The sequence below is a fragment of the Caretta caretta genome, chromosome 20 (assembly GCF_965140235.1).
Source record: "Caretta caretta isolate rCarCar2 chromosome 20, rCarCar1.hap1, whole genome shotgun sequence".
NCBI lineage: Eukaryota > Metazoa > Chordata > Testudines > Cheloniidae > Caretta > Caretta caretta.
Genome location: NC_134225.1, coordinates 22,968,199 through 22,992,835, shown reverse-complemented (window position 1 = coordinate 22,992,835; position 24,637 = coordinate 22,968,199). Strand labels below are relative to the sequence as shown.

General features: G+C 67.2%; 3 protein-coding genes across 13 annotated transcripts in view; 2 read left to right on the top strand and 1 right to left on the bottom strand.

The window, feature by feature from the left end:
* Positions 1-4,984, top strand: part of PDE4A (phosphodiesterase 4A) — a 152,666-nt gene extending 147,682 nt beyond the window's left edge. For all 9 annotated transcript variants that reach the window (XM_075121470.1, XM_075121469.1, XM_048831442.2 and 6 more), the window contains 4 exons: positions 599-753; positions 1,079-1,201; positions 1,491-1,673; positions 2,035-4,984. In XM_075121470.1, the coding sequence (XP_074977571.1) occupies positions 599-753; positions 1,079-1,201; positions 1,491-1,673; positions 2,035-2,406 (833 nt within the window). In that variant the 3' untranslated portion in view covers positions 2,407-4,984. The remainder of the gene's footprint in view (positions 1-598; positions 754-1,078; positions 1,202-1,490; positions 1,674-2,034) is intronic.
* A 1,356-nt stretch (positions 4,985-6,340) lies between these two features.
* Positions 6,341-12,112, top strand: SPC24 (SPC24 component of NDC80 kinetochore complex). 3 transcript variants are annotated; one of them, XM_048831503.2, is made up of 6 exons: positions 6,341-6,449; positions 10,062-10,261; positions 10,807-10,951; positions 11,248-11,340; positions 11,640-11,758; positions 11,835-12,112. In XM_048831503.2, exons 2-6 carry the CDS (start codon positions 10,096-10,098, stop codon positions 11,939-11,941), a joined length of 630 nt encoding a protein of 209 aa, XP_048687460.1. In that variant the 5' UTR covers positions 6,341-6,449; positions 10,062-10,095; the 3' UTR covers positions 11,942-12,112. The 3 variants fall into 3 exon arrangements, with proteins under 3 accessions (XP_048687460.1, XP_048687462.1, XP_048687461.1); XM_048831505.2 differs by having other exon boundaries at positions 6,342-6,449; positions 11,640-11,716; XM_048831504.2 differs by lacking the exon at positions 6,341-6,449 and adding an exon at positions 9,042-9,524.
* KEAP1 (kelch like ECH associated protein 1) lies at positions 12,047-21,332 on the bottom strand. Its single transcript, XM_048831451.2, has 6 exons — positions 21,225-21,332; positions 17,357-18,008; positions 14,283-14,968; positions 13,588-13,793; positions 13,118-13,294; positions 12,047-12,856 (listed from the first exon to the last, which is right to left on the bottom strand). Exons 2-6 carry the CDS (start codon positions 17,897-17,899, stop codon positions 12,498-12,500), a joined length of 1,971 nt encoding a protein of 656 aa, XP_048687408.1. The 5' UTR covers positions 17,900-18,008; positions 21,225-21,332; the 3' UTR covers positions 12,047-12,497.
* Between the last annotated feature and the right edge of the window lie 3,305 nt (positions 21,333-24,637).

Below are 24,637 nucleotides of genomic sequence, written 5' to 3'. Positions count from 1 at the left end.
GGGACACACACGCCAGCCCTCCTGCACACACGCCCTGCACCGAGACATGGACACACACCTCTACGCACACGCCAGCCCTCCTGCACACACGCTCGGCACCGGGACACACACGCCAGCCCTCCTGCACACACGCCCTGCACCGGGACATGGACACACACCTCTACGCACACGCCAGCCCTCCTGCACACACGCCCTGCACCGGGACATGGACACACCCCTCAACGCACACGTCCTGCACCGGGACACACACGCCAGCCCTCCTGCACACACGCCCTGCACCGGGACACACACGCCAGCCCTCCTGCACACACGCCCGGCACCGGGACACACACGCCAGCCCTCCTGTGCGCACAGCTGTGCACTGGGATACAGGCACACCCGTGTGCATTCCGACACGTGTGCACAAACCCCGTGCCCTGCCGAGAGCGCCTTTGCTGTCAGAGCTGCTCTGTCCCCCCCCGTGCAGCTGGCTGGGTCCTTGGTGGGCCTGGCCTGTGCACGCAGCTCCCTGCCATGCAGCGACCCCCCCTCCCGGGAGCACACGCCACGGAGCAAGGGAGGCGGGAGCCGGCGCCCCCTAACCCACCTCGCCCCGCAGACTCGGAGCTGGCCCTGATGTACAACGACGAGTCGGTCCTGGAGAACCACCACCTGGCCGTGGGCTTCAAGCTGCTGCAGGAGGAGAACTGCGACATTTTCCAGAGCCTCGGCAAACGCCAACGCCAGACGCTGCGCAAGATGGTCATCGACATGGTGAGCCGGGGCCGCGGCCCAGCCCCTGCCGCCCGTCCCTGGCCAGCCCCCCGGGGGCCGATCCCCACACCTGGTGGCGGGGGCCAGGGGGTGTCCTGTGCCCTTTTCCCAGCCCTGCCAGTGGGCAGGAGGGAGGAAGGAGGGTCGTGCCGGGGCAGGGTCTGGGCTGTCGCAGACTCCGGGAGGGAGCTGGCAATCAGGACTCCTGGACTGCCGGCCAGGCCGAGGGGGCTGGAGCACGGGGCGCTGTGCTAGGACTCCTGGGTTCTGGGCGGCTCCTCCCCTCCCTCCCGTGACAGTCTCTCCCCTCCCCCGGCCTCCCCAGGTCCTGGCCACCGACATGTCCAAGCACATGACCCTCTTGGCCGACCTCAAGACCATGGTGGAGACCAAGAAAGTGACGAGCTCCGGGGTGCTGCTGCTCGACAACTACACGGACCGGATGCAGGTGGGTGGGTGGGGGGTGGGGAGGGCCCCCAGCCCATGGGACCCTGGGTTTGGGGGAGGGAGATGGAGGCCCCCAGATCAGCCAAGTGAACGAGCCATCCATCCTGACCCGGGTTAGCTGGGGGGCTGGCCAGGCTCGTTGCACCAGGGGCGACGTTTCCCCTGGGGGGGGCAGGGCACGGGGGGCTGGCTGGGCTCGCTGCACTAGGGGCGGGGTGTGCCCAGAGCGTGGGGGGGCAGCGCGTGGGGGGCTGGCCCAGTCCCCACGGTGTTCGTTCTCCCCATCCCAGGTCCTGCGTAACATGGTTCACTGCGCCGACCTCAGCAACCCCACCAAGCCGCTGGAGCTGTATCGCCAGTGGACCGACCGCATCATGGAGGAGTTCTTCCGGCAGGGCGACAAGGAGCGGGAGCGGGGCATGGAGATCAGCCCCATGTGCGACAAGCACACGGCCTCCGTGGAGAAGTCCCAGGTGCGGGGAGAGCTGAGTGCGGGGCAAGGGGCCTGCTCCACGTGGGGGCCCTGGGGCTGTCGGGAGGGCCCCGCGGGCCCATCTAGCTGCCGGTGGCGGGGCAGGGCTCTGCAATGGCGCAGCGTGCCGGGGGTCCCAGCGCCCAGCCCCTGAATGCACCTGCCCAGACCCCACCTGAGATCGGGGCCCCGTCGCGCTGGGCGCTGCCCAGACCCCAGCCAAGATCAGGGCCCTGTCGGGCCAGGTGCTGCCCAGACCTCAGCTGGGACCAGGGCCCTGGCTGAGATTCAGGCCCCGTTGTGCCGGGCGCTGCCCAGATCCCAGCTGCTCTGATTCTCACCTCCCTGGGTCTGCCTTTCAGGTGGGCTTCATCGACTACATCGTTCACCCGCTGTGGGAGACGTGGGCGGACCTGGTGCACCCCGACGCCCAGGAAATCCTCGACACCCTGGAGGACAACCGGGACTGGTACCACAGCATGATCCCGCAGAGCCCCTCCCCGCCCCCCGACGACCAGGACAAGGACGAGGAGGCCTGCCTGGAGAAATTCCAGTTCGAACTGACGCTGGAGGAGGAGGGTGAGGAGTCGGATCAGTCGGACCCGGACCGGAGCAGCCCGGACCACGAGGACAACAGCTTCTCCACTGCGGAGGAGGAGCCCCCCTGCCTGTCCCCGGAGGAGCGGGGCGGGCAGAACGGACTGACACACGACACAGCCCCGGGGGCACCGTGACTCTGGGCTTCAACTCAGCCGCCCGGCGGAAAACGAAACGAAAGCCACACACCTGCACCCCCCGCCATGGACTCTTTTGGGGGGGGGGGAACCAACAAAAAAACTCCATTTAATTTAATTTTGGTTTTAGTTGGGAGGATTTTTATTGTATTTTTTACAACAACAAAAAAAAGAAAAAGAAAAAAAAAGAAAAACTTCTAAAAAACCAAACCACAAAAAAAGGGAACACACACAGCTACTGTAGAGGTGGGTCGGCCCCCGGGCATGGCCCCGCCACAGCGGAGCTCCAAGCCCTCTGGACTCTTCCATTTCTCGTCTTCGGGGTTTGCTGGTTTTTTTACGGATTCGTTCGGATGATTTTTGATTTGGAGCAGCCGGGGGGGCCGGGGCAGTGGGTGCTTTTCGCTTTCCATTCGGGTCCCCCTCACCCCGCGGCCTTCAGAGATATATTTTTTTAAACAATCAGGAATGAACACAGAGCAGAATCGGCGCACGGGGGGGCAGCTGACTCTGCTGCCCCCCCCAGCCCTGCACACTGTCCTAGCTGTGACCCCTCTGCCAGGCTAGTTCTGGCCGGGGTCTTTGTGCCAACGCTGCGGGCTGCTCCAGGCCGCACAAGGGTGGCTATTATTATTTTAATTTATTACTACGAAGGGAGGGGATGGTTGTGGGGTCTGGGTTATTTTTAACGCACCTGGTAATTTATTGTAAATTAATTATTATTTTTGGAAAGTTGGGGAGGGGAGAAAAGTTGTTTTATTTTTCTGTAATCAGATTTTTTTTCTCCCATTGCTCGGGGGTTCATTTCGTCCCCCTCTTTCCCCTCCCCCACTGAGGCCATAGCCCCCCCTTTCCCAGGAGGATGAGAGGGGGGTTAACTTTTGAAAAGGGGGAACTAAACGGCGAAGCTCCAACCCCCGCCCTCGAAGCTCTCGAGTGCCCAGCCAGCCAAGTCTTCCTCTCTTCATCCGTTTGCACAAATACGGCGCTCCGGCCGCATGGACTGAATGTATCAGCCACCTGCTCCCCTGCCCCCCCACCCCCTGAGCAGCTGGGAAGCAGCTTCGCTTCCCTTTGAGTTGACTTGCCAACCCCCCCCACCCCCCTCAGCTGGCAGCTGACGGGCTACGGGCACCACCGCTGCAGGGAGGCGCCCAGGGGATAGTCGAAGGTGCCAAAGCCGGATTCAGTGGGTGCTGGGCTCCGGACTGTCCTTTGGGGCTCCTGCTTGGTGCCCTCTGCAACGTTAGGCACCCGACCCCTGTGCACCCTCGGGACTCTGGCCCTGCGAGAGGATCCGGGGCCAGCAGGAAGCCAGAGCGCCCGGCTCCCGAGGGCTTTAACTGACCCCCCTCGAGCGCCGAAGCCCCCGGACCTCTCCCTGCGCTGGTGGGAACACGGGGCCGACGGTGTGGGGGGAGAGCGGAACAAGCGCCCCCCTCTGGCCATGGCCTCGTAGACCCTGGCGGGCAGCGCTGCAGCCTGGCTCTCTGGGGCTCTGCACCAACCAGGCCTCAGCAGGAGCCAACTGGGCTAGTGCAGACGCGGGACACCACCCCCGGCAAATGGGAACTGGGCCCCCTGGCTTCTGCCTTCCCTGGCTCCCCCCCCCCCCCCCCCCCCGAATGTCCAGCATCTGGTGGGGGCAGCTGGAGCTGGGGTTTTAGAACCATTTCCTCAGGGTGTCCCTGTGCTAAATGGGGGGGGGCAGCTTCCCCCCCCCCCCCTTGGTCCCACTCGCCACGTCTGCACCTGCCCGGTTCTGTCTGCAAGACACGCGGGGCTCGTTCTGCGGGGCTGATCTCTGGGGTTACGTCAGGGTGACCCCCCCCCCCCTCGCCCCGCAGGAAATCAGAGTTTCTCTCCATTGAGTTGGGAGGGGGCAGTCGCATGGCAAATGTCCTCCGGGAGCGAGGGGGCAGGGGAATGGGAGCAGGCTGGGGCTGGTGCCCCTACCATGAGCTTCCGAACAAAAGCCCTTGGGTGCAGCGTCTCCTGGGGCTCGTCCCCTGGGGCCAGCACCTTGGGGTCCTCAGGCCGGAGGCTGCCCTGTGAGGGTGCCTGGGACAAGAGTGGGGCTGGGGGGATGAGGAACAGGGGCAGGGCCCACCCAAGCGATGTGCCACTGGGCGTGGGCCCGGGGCAGGCGCAAGCCATGCGGGCGGCCCCAGCTAGTGCCCGGGTGGGGCCGTGGCCGACTGGGGGGAGCGGTGCCATGTCTGAACACTGTACTGTAGCGATGGATTTTGATTTTCCGCCAGCCGGGGTGTGGCCGGAGCGGGGGTCGGGTGGCGCCCGCCCCGTAGAGCCTTTATTTTTGTACGCGGTTTGGTTCGGTGCGTCGGTCGGGTCGGTTTTGTTCTGTACATACTGTGAATAGCAGCTGTAAATGACCCCCCACTCAAACAAGACAGCCCGTCCCCCAGCGTGGGCCGGGGGGGGGGCTGAGCCCCCTCCCCAGGATCTGAGCTCCCTCTCCCCCCGCGTCTGTATCTGGTGTAACAGCTCCTCCTTGGCCATCTCCTTGCGGTCTCCCTCTCGGAGCTGCGGAGCTCACAATAAAACCAGGAGGAAGGGACCTTGCCTCTGGCCTCTGGCTTCCCCACGGGGGTTGGGGTGTCTGGGCACGTCTGGGGGTGGGGTGCCGCTGAGCATCTGCCTGAGGGGGAGGTGGCTGGGGTAGGGTGTGCCGCTGGGTATGTGAAGGGGGGGTGCGCCATGGGCAGCTCGGGGGGGTTGGTCTCCAGGCCAGCCTGTGCATCCATGGGGGGGGGGCGGGGTCACTTTTCTTACAAAGTCCCCAAGCCCGCACCCCCCCCAGCTTCTGTGCAGCACCCACCCTGCGACCCAAACCTGGCACGGGCTGGGGAGTTACAAAGCCGGCGGCTTGGCTAGCTGCTGGTGGCCCCATTCCCAGCCCTGGGGGCTGCGGGCTCCCGGCTCAGGCCTGGGGGAGGTGTAGGGGCAGTTCTGTGGGAGGGGGGCCTGCAGCCCCTTCCCCCCCAGGTCTGCCTGGCCGTATGGCCACCCCCAACTGTTCAAAACGCCTGCGCCAGGCTCACCAAACGCAAGAGACTGAATCGGGAGTTTCTGTAAAACGGCTGAGGGGGGGCTTCTTATCAGCCGCCGGCTTTTGGAGCCTTTCTGGGCCCTGGGGCCAGAGCCGGACGCTTCTCAGCCCCGAGGCCCAGGCCGGCCTTGTTCCTGGGCACCCCAAACCCGCCCGGGCCCGCGGGGCAGCCGGAGCCGGGGTTTCAGGGACAGAGCCCGGCGCGTCGCCAACGGGGCCGCGCCCCAGGTCCCCGTGACCAGCCCGGCTGTGCCCCCCAGGCCCGGCCGCACGAGCCGCCAGGCCACAGCCAGGGGGACGGGGGGCAGCTCCGGGGCGGGGGGGTTGGGGGGCAGCTCCGGGACGGGGGGGTTGGGGGGCAGCTGTCGCCGGTGCCCACACGGGCGGCCGGGGGGCCACGTCCCTTCGAGGGTCCCCAGAACTCTGCCCCCCAGGGGCCAAGGCCCAGGCCGGGGCGGGGGGGTTACAGCTCTCACTGGGCCTCACACCAGCCCTTGGGGGAACCTGGCTTGGGGGGGGCCCGGCCCCCCAAGTCCCAGGCGCCCCGTGCGAGCCACGTGGTCCCGTGTTGACCCCGCCCCGCCCCGCCCCTTGCAGGGCCTGGCCACGTGGCTCTCCCATGGGGCCTGCCCCCGCGCTGGGCCGCGTTCTCTGCCGCCCCCTGGTGGCAGCTCGGGCTAAGAACCGCTCTGAGCGGGGAAAACAGGGAGGAGCGCATGCGCACGGGGCAGGGGCGGGGCGGGCGAATGAGCCCCCCCCCCCGCACTGCGCGCGCGTAAAGTCAACAACCACCAGTCTTTTTTTCAAAAGCGGCGCGAGCCAGGCGGGTGGGCTCCGATTGGGCGAGGCGGGGCGGGGCGGCCAATCCGTGGCGAGAGCGCCGGCCGCCCAGGCCAATGGCCAGGAGGTGGGGGCGGGACGGAGGTGGCTAGGTCCCGCCTCCTCACCAGAGCGCCCGGACGAGCGGCTTGAGGTGAGCGCGGGGCCCTGACACCGCCCCTCCCCCCGGCCCCCCCCCCGCGCCCCCCCCCGGCCCGACACTCCCGCCAACCCCCCCCCCCGTGTCCCCCCGGCCCGACACTCCCGCCAACCCCCCCGCGCCCCCCCCCGGCCCGACACTCCCGCCAACCCCCCCCCGTGTCCCCCCGGCCCGACACTCCCGCCAACCCCCCCCCCGTGTCCCCCCGGCCCGACACTCCCGCCAACCCCCCCCCCGTGTCCCCCCGGCCCGACACTCCCGCCAACCCCCCCCCCCGCGCCCCCCCGGCCCGACACTCCCGCCAACCCCCCCCCGCGCCCCCCCCCCGGCCCGACACTCCCGCCAACCCCCCCGCGCCCCCCCGGCCCGACACTCCCGCCAACCCCCCCCGCGCCCCCCCCCCGGCCCGACACTCCCGCCAACCCCCCCGCGCCCCCCCCCGGCCCGACACTCCCGCCAACCCCCCCCCGGGCCCCCCCCGGCCCGACACTCCCGCCAACCCCCCCGGGCCCCCCCCGGCCCGACACTCCCGCCAACCCCCCCCCGGGCCCCCCCCCGGCCCGACACTCCCGCCAACCCCCCCGGGCCCCCCCCGGCCCGACACTCCCGCCAACCCCCCCGCGCCCCCCCCCGGCCCGACACTCCCGCCAACCCCCCCCGCGCCCCCCCGGCCCGACACTCCCGCCAACCCCCCCCCCGTGTCCCCCCGGCCCGACACTCCCGCCAACCCCCCCCGCACCCCCCCCGGCCCGACACTCCCGCCAACCCCCCCCCCGCGCCCCCCCGGCCCGACACTCCCGCCAACCCCCCCCGGGCCCCCCCCGGCCCGACACTCCCGCCAACCCCCCCCCGTGTCCCCCCGGCCCGACACTCCCGCCAACCCCCCCGCGCCCCCCCCCCGGCCCGACACTCCCGCCAACCCCCCCCCGCGCCCCCCCCCGGGCCCCTCGCGTTCCCCCAGGCCCGCCAACCCCCCCGCGCCCCCCCCCGGCCCGACACTCCCGCCAAACCCCCCCCGTGTCCCCCCGCCGGGCCCCTCGCGTTCCCCCAGGCCCGCCAACCCCCCCGCGCCCCCCCCGGCCCGACACTCCCGCGCGACCCCCCCGGCCCGCCAACCCCCCCCGGGCCCCCTCGCGTTCCCCCCGGCCCGCCAACCCCCCCCCGTGTCCCCCCCCCCCGGGCCCCTCGCGTTCCCCCCGGCCCGCCAACCCCCCCGCGCCCCCCCCGGCCCGACACTCCCGCCAACCCCCCCCCGTGTCCCCCCCCGGGCCCCTCGCGTTCCCCCAGGCCCGCCAACCCCCCCGCGCCCCCCCCCGGCCCGACACTCCCGCGCGACCCCCCCGGCCCGCCAACCCCCCCCCCGTGTCCCCCCCCCCGGGCCCCTCGCGTTCCCCCAGGCCCGCCAACCCCCCCGCGCCCCCCCCGGCCCGACACTCCCGCGCGACCCCCCCGGCCCGCCAACCCCCCCCGGGCCCCCTCGCGTTCCCCCCGGCCCGCCAACCCCCCCCGTGTCCCCCCCCCCCGGGCCCCTCGCGTTCCCCCCGGCCCGCCAACCCCCCCGCGCCCCCCCCGGCCCGACACTCCCGCCAACCCCCCCCCGTGTCCCCCCCCGGGCCCCTCGCGTTCCCCCAGGCCCGCCAACCCCCCCGCGCCCCCCCCCGGCCCGACACTCCCGCGCGACCCCCCCGGCCCGCCAACCCCCCCCCCGTGTCCCCCCCCCCCGGGCCCCTCGCGTTCCCCCCGGCCCGCCAACCCCCCCGCGCCCCCCCGGCCCGACACTCCCGCCAACCCCCCCCCCGTGTCCCCCCCCCCCCCGGGCCCCTCGCGTTCCCCCAGGCCCGCCAACCCCCCCGTGTCCCCCCTGGCCCGACACTCCCGCCAACCCCCCCCCCCGCGCGCCCCCCCCGGCCCGCCAACCCCCGCGCGCCCCCCCCCGGCCCGACACTCCCGCGCGCCCCCCCAGCCCGCCAACCCCCCCGCGCCCCCCCGGCCCTCTCGCGCGACCCCCCCGGCCCGCCAACCCCCCCCCGTGTCCCTCCCCGGGCCCCTCGCGTTCCCCCCGGCCCGCCAACCCCCCCGTGTCCCCCCCCCGGCCCAACACTCCCGCGCGCTCCCCCCAGCCCGCCAACCCCCCCGGCCCCCTCGCGCGACCCCCCCCGACCCGGCACCCCCCGCGCGCCCCCCCCCATCCCCGTGGCCCGCCACCCCCCTGGCCCAGCCCCCGCGCCCTTCCGGCCCGCCAACCCCCCCGCGGCCCCCCCGTGCCCCGACACCCCCGCACGCCCCCCCACCCCACCCCCCCCCCCCACAGCCGCAGCCGCAGCAGTGAAAACCGAGCCGGCCGTTAGGAGCCTTGGGTGCGGGATCCGGACTAGGACAGAAACTGTCCCGTTGTCTCTGGACGAATCGCTGGGGCGCCCCCGGCCCCATCTCCAGAAGGAGGAGCTAGCACTGGAAAAGATGCAGGGAAGAGCAGCAGAAAGGCGAGGGGGTGGGAGGCGAGATTAGCGGGGGGGGGCTTGGAGCAGAGAGGAGGGGGGGGGGTGCGAGAGGCCTGTAAAGTCACAGGTGGGGCAGGGAAGGTGAGCAAGGAAGTGTTGTTTACCCCGTCAAGAACTAGGGGTCACCCAGTGGAACCAATAGGCAGCAAGCATAAGGAAGTTCCACTTCCCACAACACACAGTCAACCCGTGGAACTCACTGCCAGGGGACGGTGTGAAGGCCAAAGTATAACTGGGTTCCAAACAGTATTAGCTGAGTTCCCGGAGGATGGATCCCTCAGTGGCAGTTAGCCAGGATGGGCAGGGACGCAGCTCCATGCTCTGAGTGTCCCTAAACCTCTGCCTGCCAGAAGCTGGGACCTGATGTTGGGACTGGATGTTGGGTTAGCTGGACTATTAGCCTGACCTAGTCTGGCCATTCTTATGATCTTAAGCGCTAACTTGCATTGACATGGCAATGGAGCCAAGCCCTGGGAGACAGCAGGGCAGCGAGCAGCTGTGGACAGTTAACAACTGGGGAGTGAAGCCCCCTCTGCAGTGATTCATCATGGAGCTAGAGAGACCCTTGGTAGGGAGATGCTGCGTCCCACCTTAACTAAGCCAGGGAGGCCTTTTCCACCTCTGCCATCTGTGGGGCCCTAACCAGAGCTGCCTCGCACTAGCCAGTGGGTGGGCTAGTCTACACTGGCCGCGGCAGCGCTTTACCGTGGCTTGTGTAGTCACAGCAGAGCGGAGGGAGAGAGCTCTCCCAGCACTCTAAAAAAACCGACTTCCACGTGGGGCACGGCTCCCAGCGCTGGGGCACTGTTTACACTGGCGCTTTACAGCGCTGAAACTTGCTGCACTCGGGGGTGTTTTTTCACACACCTGAGCGAGAAAGTTGCAGCGCTGTAAAATGCCAGGGGAGACAAGCCCTCAGAACGACACAGTTGGGCCAGGGGTCATGAAAAGGAGCCATTTAAATGAGTTCAGGACCATGGGGGAGGTGGCTCAGGCCTGATGGGGCCAGAGGGAACTGTGGGTAAAGGAACAGGAGGTGTGTGAGGGGCGGGACGGTACTGGAAGAAGTACAGTGTCTCTCTCATACCCTGCTCTTTTGCCTCAGTGCCTCTGAGTCTGGGGAGTGGCCGCTGACAGCCATGATGAATGAACAAATGCAGGAGATGGAGGAGGTGAGCAAGGAGCTGCTGAAGCTGCTGGCAGCAGGTGGGGCTGGGAACCTGCTGAAGAGAAGCCTGGACAAACAGGAGAAGATGTTTGACAAGCTCCTGGATACGCAGCTGACGGCGGCGCAGCTGGTTAAAGGTAAGTGCTGTTCCCTGGGAGCCCAGTGGTTTGTAGGGTCTGGCCTCACTGCAGTTAACTCAGGCTCTTCCCTCGCCCCACACACACAGCCCTCTCACCTGAGTTGGGGGTGCTGCCAGGCCAGGCGGCTCCCTGGGGCACGGTTAGAGCTTGGCTGCTGCTATCCCTCGGGCTGAAACCCAGCCCATGAGGCCTGCACGCCTAGAGGGACAGACTTGCTCTCCCTGTTCAGTGGGAACAAATCAGAGAGCGGCTCAGCTCCCTACAGCGCTAAGAACCATGGGGTGGTCACCAGAAATCCCAATGCGGGAGCGTAGCGCCAGGCTGGACCCTGTGACCCATCACCTGCATGGAAGCGCCTCCCTCAGCGGGTGGAGGGAGCAGTGTGGATTGGCTGGGGTCGATCAGGGTCACTCTGTGCAAGGGTCCTGCTGGCTCAGCAGCCCCCAGTCGGGCCCCCTCCCCGCTGGTCCAGAGAAGGGTGTGTAGCGCCCCTAGCAGATGACTAGGGGTTGATGGCAAAGGCTGCCTCTCCCCCACTGCAGATCTCCTAGCTACGGAGGAGAAAGTGGCTCAGAAACTCCTGGCGGGGGAAGAGGAGATGCAGACCAGCCTGCAGAAAGTGCTGGCGATGGAAGAGGCGCTGCAGAGAGCCAGTGAGGAGGACACCAGCCTGAGGGCTGACAGCAGATATCCTTCCCTGCCCGGGAGCCTAGAGCACCGGCTCGCTCGGCTGTTGCCTGTAGCTAACTGCCCAGTGCTTTGCAGGTCCAGTGCACCCCTGGGTGAACCCTGAGGCTCAGATCTAGGCCCGTGCATCTCCCAGGGTGGGGTGGGCGGGCAGCAGCAGGTCATGGGCTGGGACAGCGTCGGGGGGTGGGGTGGGGTGGGGGGCTGGGACTAGCCTGGTGCGTGGAATGCCAGCTGGTTTGGAGGGCAGGGAGGGGAACCAGCCAGAGCCACGGTTCCTTCACCACCTGCCATACTGCCTTGCGGAGGGAGCTGGAGGAGCTGAGGGCCGAGCTCGGGCGACTGCAGGACGACATGGAGGACGACACTGGCATGGTCAATTCTGCAATGTGAGTGCGGGGAGGGGAATGCCGGTGCCCTGCACGTGCCACCCGGCCCAGCCTGCGCTCTGATCCACGCTGCTGGCTCCCAGCTGCTGGGACGGGGGCTAAAGGGCTGGAACACCACACTCGGGCTCTGCGGGGTCCCTTAAAAGCCACATGGAGCCTCCCTTCAGGGGCCTGGCTCCCCCACCATGTTGCTAGAGGGGTCTGAGCCCCAACAAAGGGGATCCAGCCTGTGAGTTTGCTCTGCGCGACCTGGCTGGGGTCGTGCAGGCAGGGCCAGGTCTAACAGCAGCATCCCCCAGGTACATCGCACAGCTTTATTACAAGATCAGCCGGCTGGACTGGGACTACGAGTGTCAGCACCCCCAGATCAAAGGCAGTATCCTTTCAGGGGGGGACAGACACCCCCAGATCAAAGGCAGTGTCCTTTCAGGGGGGGAGGGGACACCTGCCTGGCTACCACCCGTGTGTCAGTTTCCTTAACCGCCTCCCCCCAGTCCATCATGGCCCAGCCATTGCTCAGCCCATCAACATCGACAGCAGCCAGCACTCCAAGTGCTTTGTCAGTGACTACCTGTGGAGCCTGGTGGACACGGCCTGGTGACCCTGCCCCAGGCCAGCCTCACTGATCGGATGGACACTGGATGGCGGGAGCGACTAAAAGCTGGCTCGTGCCTCGACCAGCACGAGTAAGGACGGACCCAGGGGCTAATCACAAAGGGATTTTTTATTAATGTAACAATCAGCGTTTGAAATTATTAAAACCAATCTCCCAGCTTGGGCTGGAGCGTGACTGGTGAGACGAGACACCAGGCAAGTCAGGCATGGTAACGTCACTCGGCTAGTCGGTAACTGCAGCTGGGGCTGCTCGTCCGTTTCCTCCAGCTGCAGCCTGGCTGCCCAGAGCCCTGGGGAAGAACTGCCCCATGTCCCACAGGGGAATGTTTCTCTCCAGCCACCAGAAAACGTCTGGGCCTGGTACAGCTGCTGTGGCCAGGAGAGCTGAGTGGCCGAGCCCAGGAGGCAGATCCCCGGCGCGGTGCAGAGGGCAACTCCTGCGTCTTGGCCCCCCCCCACACAGAGGCTCCTCCCGAGGAGGGAGGGGAAGGAATCAGGGAGACGAGAGGCAGCTGGGAAGACCCCACATTCCCATCTCCCAACTAAAGGGCAGGCGGGGAGCCAGGTCCACGGGGCTGCGTGGGGAGGGAGGGGTTGTTGCTGGGAGGGGGGCAGGACTTCCCTGCCCCCACCCCCCTTGGCACTTGGAAAAACGCTCCCCCCTGCAGAATGGGAGCAGCAGGGGGCTCCCTGGCCCAGCTGGTTAACACTGACCCCTGTGCTGGAGGGGGGCCGTCCCAGCAGCAGTCAAGCTGGTCCACCTGCTTGCGGCACGGCTCCATGGTGATGGCCACCCCCACCCCGCTGCGCCCGGACGTCATGCACGTCACCTCCGTCCACGTGTCGCTGGTGGGGTCGTAGCACTCCACGCTGTCCAGGAAGGTGTGCCCGTCGTAGCCGCCTGCGGAGGAGAGAGTGGCTGTTACCAGCACTCGGCTGCCTGCTGCCCCGCTGGGGAGGGCTTGGGCCCTGCCCCCCCGTCAGCTACGAACAGCTTAAACTGGGTCTGTGGGCTGAGCCGAGCCCTGCCACTGCACCAGCAGGAGCCAGGAGCAGGCGTGGGCCGTGCACGCTTGTGGGCGCCGGAGGCAGGACCAGCCCAGGTCTCTGCCCCGCTCCTGCCCTGCAGTGGGAGGAAGCTGGCCAGCCCCCCAGCACTCACCCAGCACGTAGATCTTGCCCTGGTGCACGGTGACGCCCAGCGCACTGCGCCGGTGCCCCATGGGGGCGGCAAAGGCCCAGCTGTCTGTCTCCACGTCGTAGCACTCCACGCTGTTGAGCTGGTCCGTGCCGTCATAGCCCCCCATGGCGTAGATGCAGTTGTTGAGAGCACAGACACCTGTGGGAACATGGAGCAGCAGGGTGGGCGGGGGGAGCGTGCACCCATCCCAGCCAACTCTGCCGGGGGCACAGGGACCGGCAATCCCCCTTAATCTGCACGGGCAGCAGCAGCTGAGTTAGGCCCAGCTCTGGGTCCCTGCGATGCCTCCCCACCCCCTGCAGGGCTGCCAGGCCCAGGGAGAGCCCTTCCCCAGCTGGCTGCAGCCCAGCCCCCCAGCACCAAGGCCTGCCTGGGCGCACACCCTGCTCATCCTCACACGGCCAGCAGGAAGGCCCTGGCCCCTCGCTTACCCGCTCCGCTCCGGATGGTCTGCATGGGGGCGATCATGCGCCACTCGTCCCGCTCCGGGTAGTAGCACTCGGCCGAGCTGAGCCGGCTGGTGCCGTCAAAGCCGCCCACGGCGTAGAGGAGACGGTTCAGCACGGCCACCCCCACGCCGATCCTCCGTGTCAGCATGGGTGCCACTAGCTGCCACTCGTCCCGTTCCGGCTCATACCTGGGGGCCAGAGGGCAACGTCAGACACCAGCGGAGGCAACCGGCCGGAGGGGTTGCACGGGGAGCGGCACGGAACCAGGGGCACCGGGCAGAGCTCCCTGCTCCCGAGCCCAAGCCAAGGGGACAGGCGAGGCAGCACAGGGTGCTGGAGTGGCACCCAGGGAGGCCATGCCACTGCCCTGGGGGGAAACCCTGGGCAAGTCCCTTCCCCTCTCGGTGCCTCTGGTCCTCAGCCAGCCTTTGGCTAGGCTGGCTGTGAGCGTGGCGGGGCAGGAACTCTCACGAGGCACCTTGGGCCCAACCGCCCTCTAACTGCAGCAGCGTGAAATCCAGAGCCAGGACTCCTGGGTCCCGCCCCTGGTTCATGGGGCCCAGGACTCCTGGGCCCCAATCCTGGGCTGTGTCACTGGCTTGTGGGGGGCCCGGGACTGCTGGGGCCCATCCCAGGGCCTGCTTCCGTCTCCACAGGGCAGGCGGGGGCCGCCTCACCTCTCCACACTGTTGTGGTGGATGCAGCCATGTGAGCCGCCCACGGCGTAGATCATGCCGTCGATCACGCCCACGCCGATGCGGTTGCGGGGCACGCTCATGGGGGCGCAGGGCGACCACTGGTTGGTCATGGGGTTGTAGCAGTCGATGGCGTTGGAGTCCATGTTGCCATCGGGCGAGTTGTTCCGCCCCCCCACGGCGTAGAGGAGCCCCCCGACCACGCAGCCGGCCAGCCCGCTGCGGGGCACCTGCAGGTCCGCCAGCCGGAGCCAGGAGCCGTCGCAGGGGTTGTAGGCCTCCAGGTAGCTGAGCGACTGGCGGAAGTAGCCGCCGGCCGTGTAGATCAGCTGGCCCACCTTGGGGGCGCGCGTGGCCATGCCCTTGGTGGGCTTGTGCAGGGTGAGCTCCTGGAAGATCTGGGCCAGGTAGTCCTTGCAGCGTGCGTCCGACTGCAGGATCTCGCACTTCTGCAGCTGGGTCTGCAGGAAGTGGGGGGTGAGAGAGTGGCACCGCACGGCCTGCAGCAGGGCCTGCACGTAGAGCCGCCGCCCGGCGCAGTCGTACTTCACCCAGTTGATGCAGGCGTGGAAGACCTCGGACTCACAGCGCACGTTCAGCTCGTCCCGGCTGATCAGCGTCACCAGCTGGCAGTGCGAGAGGTTGAAGAACTCCTCCTGCTTGACCACCTGCAGGGGGGAGAGGCCGTGACAGGGGGTGAGTGTGGGGATCTGGGGGGGCACAGGGTGAGCCTGGGGGTTGGCTGTGAGCCACAACTGCTATTGCAGGCTGCAGCCGCTAGAGGGTGCTGCTGTCACGCGCACGGGAGCAGGGTCAAGACCAAGCCCAGCTCAGAGGGACCCTGCAATAACAGGGCTGGGGGGCTCATGGAGGCAGCTGGTGCCAAGGACCCAAGTCAAGGGGTCAGCTGGGGCGTCTGCTCTGCCTCCACATGGGCCCCTTGGCAGCAGTGGGGGGGCAGGCCCGCCCCAACTCAGCTCCGCCCCTGCACCCCCCCGCCCCGGCAGGCCCAGGCCCCACTGCAGCCCCCGCCCTCGCTCAGCTAGGGCTGGATCCTGAGGGCGAGGGGACATTCCGAGTGCCCCCCAACCCTCTGCCGACGGAGCTCCACAGGGGAGGCGGGCGTAGGTCCAGGGATGAAGAGCCCCCAAGGGCACTGGCCTAAGCCTGGGGCCTGAGCCAGGGGAAGCGCCCCAGCAGTGAGATTCAGATAAACCCAACAGGGGGAGCAGCACCCCTGACCCACAGGACAGCACTTGTAGGACAATGGAGGGTACGTGGGCAGGGGGCCCAAGGCATGAGAACAGGGGTGTGTCCGGCACCCCCAGGAACCGAGTGTTTGGAGCAAAGTGGCCACACAGCCGGCACCACAGGGCACCAGGGGTGCTGGCCGACGGGCTCCCAGCCTGGGCACTGGGGCTCAGTCTTGCTGAACGCTCCTGGGCTCAACTCTTCTGGAGCAGATGGGGGTGGCCAGTGGGGGGAGGGTAGATTCTGGGACAGAGAGATCCCTTGCAAAGCCCGTTGGAGGCCGAAGGGCTGAGACCCGGGGCAGGATTCGCACCTGAAGCCATTTGCCCCACCTCCGGCTCCGCTTGCTGGGCAGACACCGGGCAGAGCTGGGGGGTTGGGTGGGGGGGTTCCCCACCATCTCAGCGCCACGGAGTCGCTCTCCCTGGCAGAGCCGAAGGCTGGGCCAAGCCCTGCCAGGGAGCGAGAAGCTCAGACGGGAGGTGCCAGCCAAAATACAAATAGCTTGGCTGGCAGGGTGGGAGAGCGAGGGAAAGGCCGTTCAGCAAGCAGCTACGTGCAGTGGGGCGGGATGAGGGGTGGCCCCCACCCAGCTCCGCGGGGAGATGAGTCACGCCCGCTCTGGCGGACCCTCCCTGATGCTGGGTACTGGGACCAAGGCAGCCAGTACCCGGCCTGCCCGCCCTGGGCCAGCAGGGGCCGAGCTGAGCCCGGGATGGCCGAGACCCAAGCAGGGCAGGGGGAAGGCCAGGCAGCTTTGCCCTGCCCGGCGCCAAGGGAAGCGTAAAGCAGCTGGGAGGCTGCTTTACGGCGAGAGAGGCTTGGTCAGGGGCCCTGGGCTGCAGCCGAGGGGGCTGACGGAAGGTGGGGGGTTGGCAGGACCCCAGCCCAGTTTCAAACCCAAAGGTTTTGGGGTGGCAAGAGCAGGCTGCAGGAGAACTCCCCGCACACCCTGCTGGTGTCACCTACGGGCCCAGGCCCCAGAGAGGACGTGACGCTGCTCGGAACCGGGCTACAGACCCAGGTGGGTGGGGCAGGCCGGGCGATGGGAAATGCAGAACTTGCCTGGTTGGGACCCGGCTCCGTGCTGCCTCCAAGGGGAAGAGAGGAGGAGGCCAAGTGGGAATTGTCTGCTATTCTGATAGGCCGGGCAGGGACTCGGCTTGGGACACGGGTTACCGAGGGGTTAAATCGCCGCTCCAGGCACCCAGTCTGGAGGACTGGGCTGAATCCCTGGGCCGGGCTCCGCAGAGCCGGGACGATGGCCCGGGAGGTGTCGTGGGGATGGGCCCGCAGAGGGGCTCAGCAGCTCTCACCAGGACTGACAGAGTCGGAGATCCAGCCCAGACAAACCCCACGGTGGCTTGGCCGGGCGGAGCCCTGGCTCGGCCGCACGGACCATGTGTCTGATCCTTCGCTGCTCTGCGCCAACCTGGGGCCTTCCCAGGCCGGGGGCTAACGAGCCCGTCGCTGCTTGGGGGCCGCGGCTGGGGGTCGCTGCCAGCCCTGGCTGAGCCGCGCTGGTCCCGACAGAGGGGCCAGGTCTGTGCCCAGGCATCTGGCTCAGCCAGACCCGCCGGGCACAGCTCACGGCGGGCAGCAGGAGGGCTAGGGCCCAGAGGCTCAGCCTCGGAGGCTGTGGGGCCGCGTGGCCAGGCCTGCAGGAAGAGCGGGTCCCCTGGGGGCTCTGGCACACCGAGGGGCTCCTGCCTGGGACGGCTGGAAGCCGGGGCGTAGCTCTGAGCTGTCGATCTATGACGCCCCCCATCCCACAGCCCCTCGTGGCCCTACCCCGCCCCGCTCACCTCCCCAAAGTTCATGTAGATGTACTCGCGGGCCCGCTGGTGCAGCTCGGTGCAGCCGATCTGCTCAGCGAAGTTGGCGATGCCAATGGCGTTGCTGGGGTCCAGCTGCTGCACCAGGAAGTCGCAGCAGGCCTTGACCACGCTGTCGATCTGGTACATGACGGCGCCGTTCATGACGTGCACCACGCACTTCTCGCCCACCGAGATGGAGGCCGTGTAGGCGAACTCGATGAGCCGCTCCATCACCTTGGGGTGGATGCCCTCGATGGGCACCACCTCCATGGCCTGCTCCCGCAGCCCCGTGGTGAACATGGCCTTGAAGACGGGGCTGGAGGAGGCCAGCACCACCTTGTGGGCCTGGAAGTCGGCCGGGGGGGCGTCCTGGTAGCGCACCCGCAGGGTGACGTCACACAGCTGCTGGCTCAGCCGTAGCTGGTTCATGATGCCGAAGGCCTGCTTGGTGTGTTCCTCCAGGGTGTAGCTGAACGAGCGATGCCCGTGGTGAGACGGCGTCACCTCCGCCTTGCACTCCGGCGCGTACATCACCGAGGCCGGCGGGGGCACATCGCAGGGGGCAACTGAGCTGGGGGCGGGGGGGGGCTACACTGTCTGGAGCCTTACTGAGCCCTGGGGCAGTACAGCAACGCCACACCTGCAGGGGAAGGGAGACACCGGGTTAGACGGGGCCACCAGCCCCCACCCCTCCGCCCGGGGACTGCAGCCAGGCCTTGCCCCACCTTCCACCCCGGCTTGGACCAAGGGGCTCTCTCCACCCCCGGCAAGCAGAAGCCTGATCCCCAATGGTTCTAGGGAGCCCCCTGCATGGCCAGCCGCAGCCCCCAGCGGGCCAGGCCAGAGGGGGCCCCCAAGCTCCCTCTTGGGAGCTGGTTTGGTGGTGGTGGGTCTGAGCATGAACGAGGAGGAATCACCGCTAACGAGGGCCCAGCTCAGTCGCAGGGCGAGGTCTGGGCCACGGGCGCCTGGCACAGCCGGGCAACAATTCAGCAGGGTTAAGAAAAGGGTCTGCAGGGCCAAAGCTCACCCCCAGCAGCCCCCTATGCAGCCCCCCTGCCCCCAGCAAGCCCCCCATGCAGCCCTGGAGACCACCCCCTCCCCATACAGCCCCATGCAGTCCCACTGTTATCAGCAGCATCCCCCCCACCGCCCCCACCCCCCACAGCTCTGTGCAGCTGTAACTGACTGGAAGCAAACCCGGCTCATTCTCCACTAGCCGGGCTATAAACACAGATGCTGGACCCCAAAGCCAGCCCCGCTGATTGGCCCCCCCAGCAGGGGTGTGTGTGTTCACACTGAAGCAGTCACTGCCTAGAGGGGACCTGCCCCGAGCGCTAACACAGGGGGTTGTTTGGGGCTGGATCGGAGGTGGGGAGGCTGCAGTTAATACAGGTAACTGCAGACAGACAGACCAACCCCCCCCCCCACTCACACACCAGCCCCCCTATTGCTTGGCTTAGACTCAGATCGGGTGGGCCGTGCCTAGCCCCATGGGGCCTGGGAGGGACTGGGAGCTACAGTAATACACCTAATAACATACAGCGCCTAGCACCATGGGGCCTGGGAGCTACCGTAATACACCTAATAACGTACAGCGCCTAACGCCATGGGACTTGGGAGCTACCGTAATACACCTAATAACATACAGCGCCTAATGCCATGGGGCCTGGGCCATGGCTGGGAGGGCACCTGGGAGCTACCATAATACACCTAATAAATGATGCCCACCTCCAAACAGGCTGAGCATCCCCCTCACTGACTCACAAGGATCATTTCTGCTCGCAAGGTCTCTCTCCGTCGCATCCCCCGGCACCAGATCTGTCCAGTGCCCATTGGCAGCGCGCTTGGGTTTGGAGCCCAGGCCAGAAGGCAGAATTTCCCCATCTCAGCTAACCTTTGTTAGTCTGTGCATCATGGTAGCACCTGGAGACCCCAGCTGAGACCAGGGCCCCATTGTGCCAGGCGCTGCCCAGGCCGCAAGCGAGTGACAGTCCCTGCCCCAAAGAGCTCACAGTATTGACAGACACCAGGTGAGAGGGTAAACTGAGACACAGAGAGGGGACGTGACTTCCCAAGTTCATCCAGCAGGCCAATGGCAGATCTGGGGATGGAACCCAGGTGTCCTGAGTCCCAGTCCAGTGTCCTAATCACTAGGTCACCCCGGGCTCCTGGTGTCAATTAGATTCTGATTTGTGTGTGGCTCTCCACAGGGGAGGGAAGTGAGCAATACAGAAAACCCGCGTCAGAGTTCTGATAGGAAAGTGGATCCCGTCCACCCCACTCAGCCTCTGCTGTCCTGGAGGCCCAGCATGGCTCACAAACCAGGGGAGCATCCAGCACAGGCGCTTGGCACAGCTGGGGGGCAGCAGGGAGAGACCAGGCCTCTCCTGCTTCAGCAAAGATAAATCTCCATTAGGTGGTAGCAGTGTGGGGCCCATGACACAGCAGAGCCATTTGGATGCCAGCCAGCAGGGGGCAGCAGGCAGTGCAGGGCCCTGTTCCCCAGTCACACACTAACTTGCACAGTACCATGACCCCCATTTTATAGATGGGAAAACTGAGGCACAGAGCGAGACAGGAGTTTGCCCAAAGTTACAAGTCAGGGGCAGAGCCAGGAATAAAACTCGAGAGTTCTGACTCCCAGCACCCCCTGCTCTAACCCACTAGGTCCCAGCTCCCTCCCTGGGCCAGGGCTGGAACCCAGGAGTCCTGAATCCCAGTCCCCCGCATATCCCACTAGGCCCCAGCTCTCCCAGGAGTCCTGAATCCCAGTCCCCCATCCTCTAACTCACTAGGCCCCAGCCCCTTGCCAGGGCCATAGTTGGAACCCAGGAGTCCTGGCTCCCATCCCCCAGAAATCCTGACTCCTTATCCCCCTCCCTGCTAGACTGTGCCCCGCAACGTGCTCCCAGGACAAACCCCCCAACCCCCCCGGTGCATTATCCAGCCTGCACCCACCAAGGCCTGGGAAATTCGGGGGGGGGGGGGGGGAGGGAGCAGCGTGTGAGGCGGGGAGCCCCAGCCACCAAGGCAACGTGTTGCAATTTCACTGATGCAGCCAGAAATGGAAAATATTAACCAGGCCACGCCGCCACCCCCCTCCCCGCGTGGACAGCCCCCCCCCCCCCCCCCCGGACCTGCCTAGGAGCTGGGCATGGGGGTTGTAAACAAGGTCCCTGCACCGGGGGCAGGGCTGAGCCACCGAATCGGGCCCTTCCCCCAGCTCGGCTCACACGTAGCTATTTCGGCCACCGGATCTGGGGGGGGTTAACCCCAAATACAGGAATAATCCCCCCGCATCCAGACCCTCCCCCCTCGCTGGGAACCCGAAGGCTCTTGGGGGCCCGTGGAGCGGTAGCCTGGGGGATCCCCCCCCCCCCAATCTAGGGACCTTCATTCGCCACCACCCCGTGAGAGCTACATTCAGCCCCTCCCCCTCCGGTCCATTGCACCCCAACCCCCCCCAGACAAACAACTGGTTAAAGCTACCGAGACAAAGCGCCCCCTGGTCCCCCGGGAGGGGGGGTTCGGTCGCGACCCCCCCACGTTTCTCCTTCCCCCGCTCCCAACTCAATGGACCCCCCCAAAATGCATCTCAGGCCCCCGCTCCCCCTTCTCAGGATTTAGGGGTCTTATCCCCACAGTTCACGGGGGTCCCTGGGATTTCCGGGGGGAGCCCAGGCTAGTGGGGGGAGGGCTGGGCGATCCTTGTGCAGCCTGGGGGGGATTCCCCCTCTCCAGCCTGGGGGGGAAGCTGATCCCCTGCCCCGGAGCCCGGCTGGGGGGATCCCCATGAGCCCGGGGGGAGCGGGGAAGAGGGGATCCCTCTCGCCGGGCGGGGGGGGCCACTAACCCAGCCATGGCCCCGGCCACTGCCCTCCTGGTCCGCCCGTTCGTCCCGGCCGGTCCCGGCTCAGCTCCTCCATGGCGCAGGCTGGGGCTGGGGGGGGGAGGAGTGGCGGGGGGGGGAGTCACCATGACTAAGCAGAGCCCGGCCGCTGTCAGAATAAGAGTCCCCGGCTTCCCCCCCGGCCGGATGGAACGCGGCGGCCCCGGCCTTCGGGTTCGAGAACGCGGCGGGGAAGCGGCGCATCCGCTCCGAGGCGCGCTGAGCTCAGGAGCTGGGGGGCCGGGGGGACGCTGAGCACGGGCGGAGAGAGGGGCTGAATTGGGGGGCTGTGGGGCGGGGGGTACTGAGGTGAAGATTAGGAGCACAGGGCGGGGGGCAGGCTGGGGAGGGGAGGTTGGGAGCAGTAAAGGGCCGGGGTATGGGTCCCCCTCTCTCTGCCTTTCCCGCACGTCCCTTCCCCCTCCGTTTTGGGGGGCGGGTGTCGCTTGTATCCCCATTAGCAGGGCCCCCCAGAGCTGTCCGGGGCAGGGCCTACGCAGCTCCGGTTGCTATGAAATAGGAAGACGACTGGGTGCGGATGTCGCTGCCCTTTGCCCTCCTGGGGAGATGCACCTGGAAGGGGGACTTTGTACCCGGACAGGGAATGTGGCCCTGCAGCCAAGCGCTCCCAAGATCCCCTGCTCTACCCCCCTCTAGGCCCTTTCACTGGAGGGGCTCAAATTAACGGGCAATGCGGCATGGGGCCCATCCCCTCTAGGGGGCGCCGGCTCCCATCCAGCCCCAGAGCAGGGACTGGCTGGCGCAGGGGGGCAGGGAATGGGCCATGGGGCCTGTCCCCAGGGCGGGAGGATGGGGCCTTTCCCCTTAGGTTGCTGGTTCAGCTCTTGCCCTGGGGAGCAGCGACTGGCCTTTGCTCCTGTCTGGAGCCCACATGAAAGGAGTTTGCAGGGTCTCAGTCCTGTTCGTGGCACGTCCAGCACAGTGGGCACCAGTTCGCTCCGCTGAGGGCCAAATGGGCCACGGAGCCTGAGATCCCATGGGGGGTAATCTGGGGGTGCCCCGGCCTGCAATGGAGGGTCTGTTTTACAGCCCCCTCCCCTCAGTGCAGAGCAGGAGGATTTTAATGGGCCCGCAGAATGGAGGCGGATGGACTTCATGGAACCTGCCCTGCCCCCGAGCGCTGGTGGTCATGTGACTCTGAACGTGAAAGTCGGGGGGAGCAAAGGGGGAGCAGCCAGGATCCCCCCGCACCAACCCTGCCACGGAGGGTCTAAAAGCCCTTTGTAGTGCAGACGGGCCTGACTCGTTACCTGCGGTGCCAGGGCTGTGGGTGCCGTGAGCCACCCACCCCGCTGGGCCCCTTCTTCCAGCCTTGGGCCCCGTCCTGTGCTGCAGGGGAGCAACTCCCTGGTCACTGGGACAAGACCAGCCCCCTCCTGCACCGCGACTCATTTCCCTGCTTCCTGCTGGGCTCGCCTGGCCCTCTTTGGAGAGAGGTCGGGGCCCCAGGTCAGGCCCTCAGTGCACCCACGGCGAGGGATCCCTGTATAAACAGCCTCCACGCCCCACCCCAGAGGTGGCTGCATCTCACTGGCAGCTGCAGTGTACACAGAGCTCCGGTGTGACCGCGACCCCCTCCGGGTGACCCAGGTGCAGTGGCAGCAGGAGCCATGTCCAGCCACGATTGGCTGAGGCTAGCAGGGGATTGCTGGTGCCAGACACTTCCCACACTCCCTGCCTAGATACCTGGTGCCCTGGTTCAGAGCCCCGCAAGCCGCCAATCTCCTCCGACCATGTTTGCGGATCACAGATCGGCTGCAGATACAAATCTTGTATCCGTGCAGGGCTCTACCACAGTTCGTGTGACAGGCGCTGCTCTGGGCCGCGTTTTCCCCGCTAAGCCTAGTGCCCCACACTTGGGGGGCAGCAACTTTGGAATCAGGACTGAACCCTGGGGCATTTGAAACAGGTGGATTTTCACTCAAGAGGACGTGATGCTTCGAGGTCACAGCACTGGGGATAGAACCCAGGAGTCTTGGCTCCCAACCCCCTCCCCATGTTCTAACCCATTGGACCCCATTCTCCTCCCAGAGCTGGGGAGAGAACCCAGGAGTCCTGGCTCCAACCCTCCTCCCCCTGTTCTAACCCATTCGACCCCACTCCCCCCCCCCAACTCTGGAAGGGGAATGGGGTCTAGTGGTTAAAGGGGGAGGAGAGGCCTGGGAGCCAGGACTCCTGGGTTCTCTCCCCAGCTCTGGGAAGGGAGTAGGGTCTAATGCTTGGGGCGGGGTGGGGCTGGGAGCCTGGACTCCTGGGTTCTCTCCCCAGCTCTGGGAAGGGAGTAGGGTCTAATGGTTAGAGTGGGGGGGAGGGGGCTGGGGGCCTGGACTCCTGGGTTCTCTCCCCAGCTCTGGGAGAGGAGTGGGATCTAGTGGTTGGAGCAGGGTGGGCGAGGCCGCCCCGCTCTCTCCCTGTCTGGACAGGGTCAGTGCCCTGTGATCCCACAGTGGGGAGCTGGGCAAGGATGTGGGAAGCGAAGGGTGATGGGGGAGTCCCCGGGATTTACCCCCTACTTCCATGTGCTGGAAGGGCTGGAAGTTAAGGAGCCGCGCTCAGGGCTGGGGGCAGGTTCAGGGCTGGGCCGGGGCTGGAGGCTGCAGCCGGTTGTTCCTGGTGCAGCCGATAGGGAGCTCGGGCCCCCCTCGCCCCCCAAAATGTCATTTTAGCTTCTGCTCGGCCAGGCGGTCGACACGGGAATCAATGCCGGAGCGCGCCACCTGGCGCCAGGAGCCTGCACTGCAGGCAGCACCCGCGGCTGGGCTCCGCAGACTCCAGCTGCGCCCTGGCTCTGCCCAGGGAGCGGGGCCTCGTGGGTAGAAAGGGAGCCTGGACTCCTGGGTTCTATCCGAGCTCGGGGAGGGGGGGGGGCTGGGAGCCAGGACGCCTGGGTTCTACCCTGGCTCTGGGAGGGGAGTGGGGGCTAGTGGTTAGAGCAGGGGGCTGGGAGCCAGGACTCCTGGGTTCTCTCCCCAGCTCTGGGAAGGGAGTAGGGTCTAATGGTTACAGTGGGGGGGGGGGGCTGGGAGCCAGGACGCCTGGGTTCTACCCTGGCTCTGGGAGGGGAGTGGGGGCTAGTGGTTAGAGCAGGGGTTCTGAGTGATGTGCTAGAAATTACCAGGGGCCTCAAAACCGCCCCAGGCCCCCCCCTCCAGGTCACCCCACCTCAGCTAATCCCCAGGGACACCGAGGGTGGCAGCACTCCGCGACCACCTGACCTGGCCCCCAGTTGGGCCACAGCAGCTGCTCCCCTCGGGCCTGGAGGCCCAGGAATAATGGGGTTCCAGCCGCTGCCTCCCTGCCGGCTCTCAGGAGCGACCCAGCCGTCACCAGCCCAGGTGCCCGTGCTCGCCCCGTGG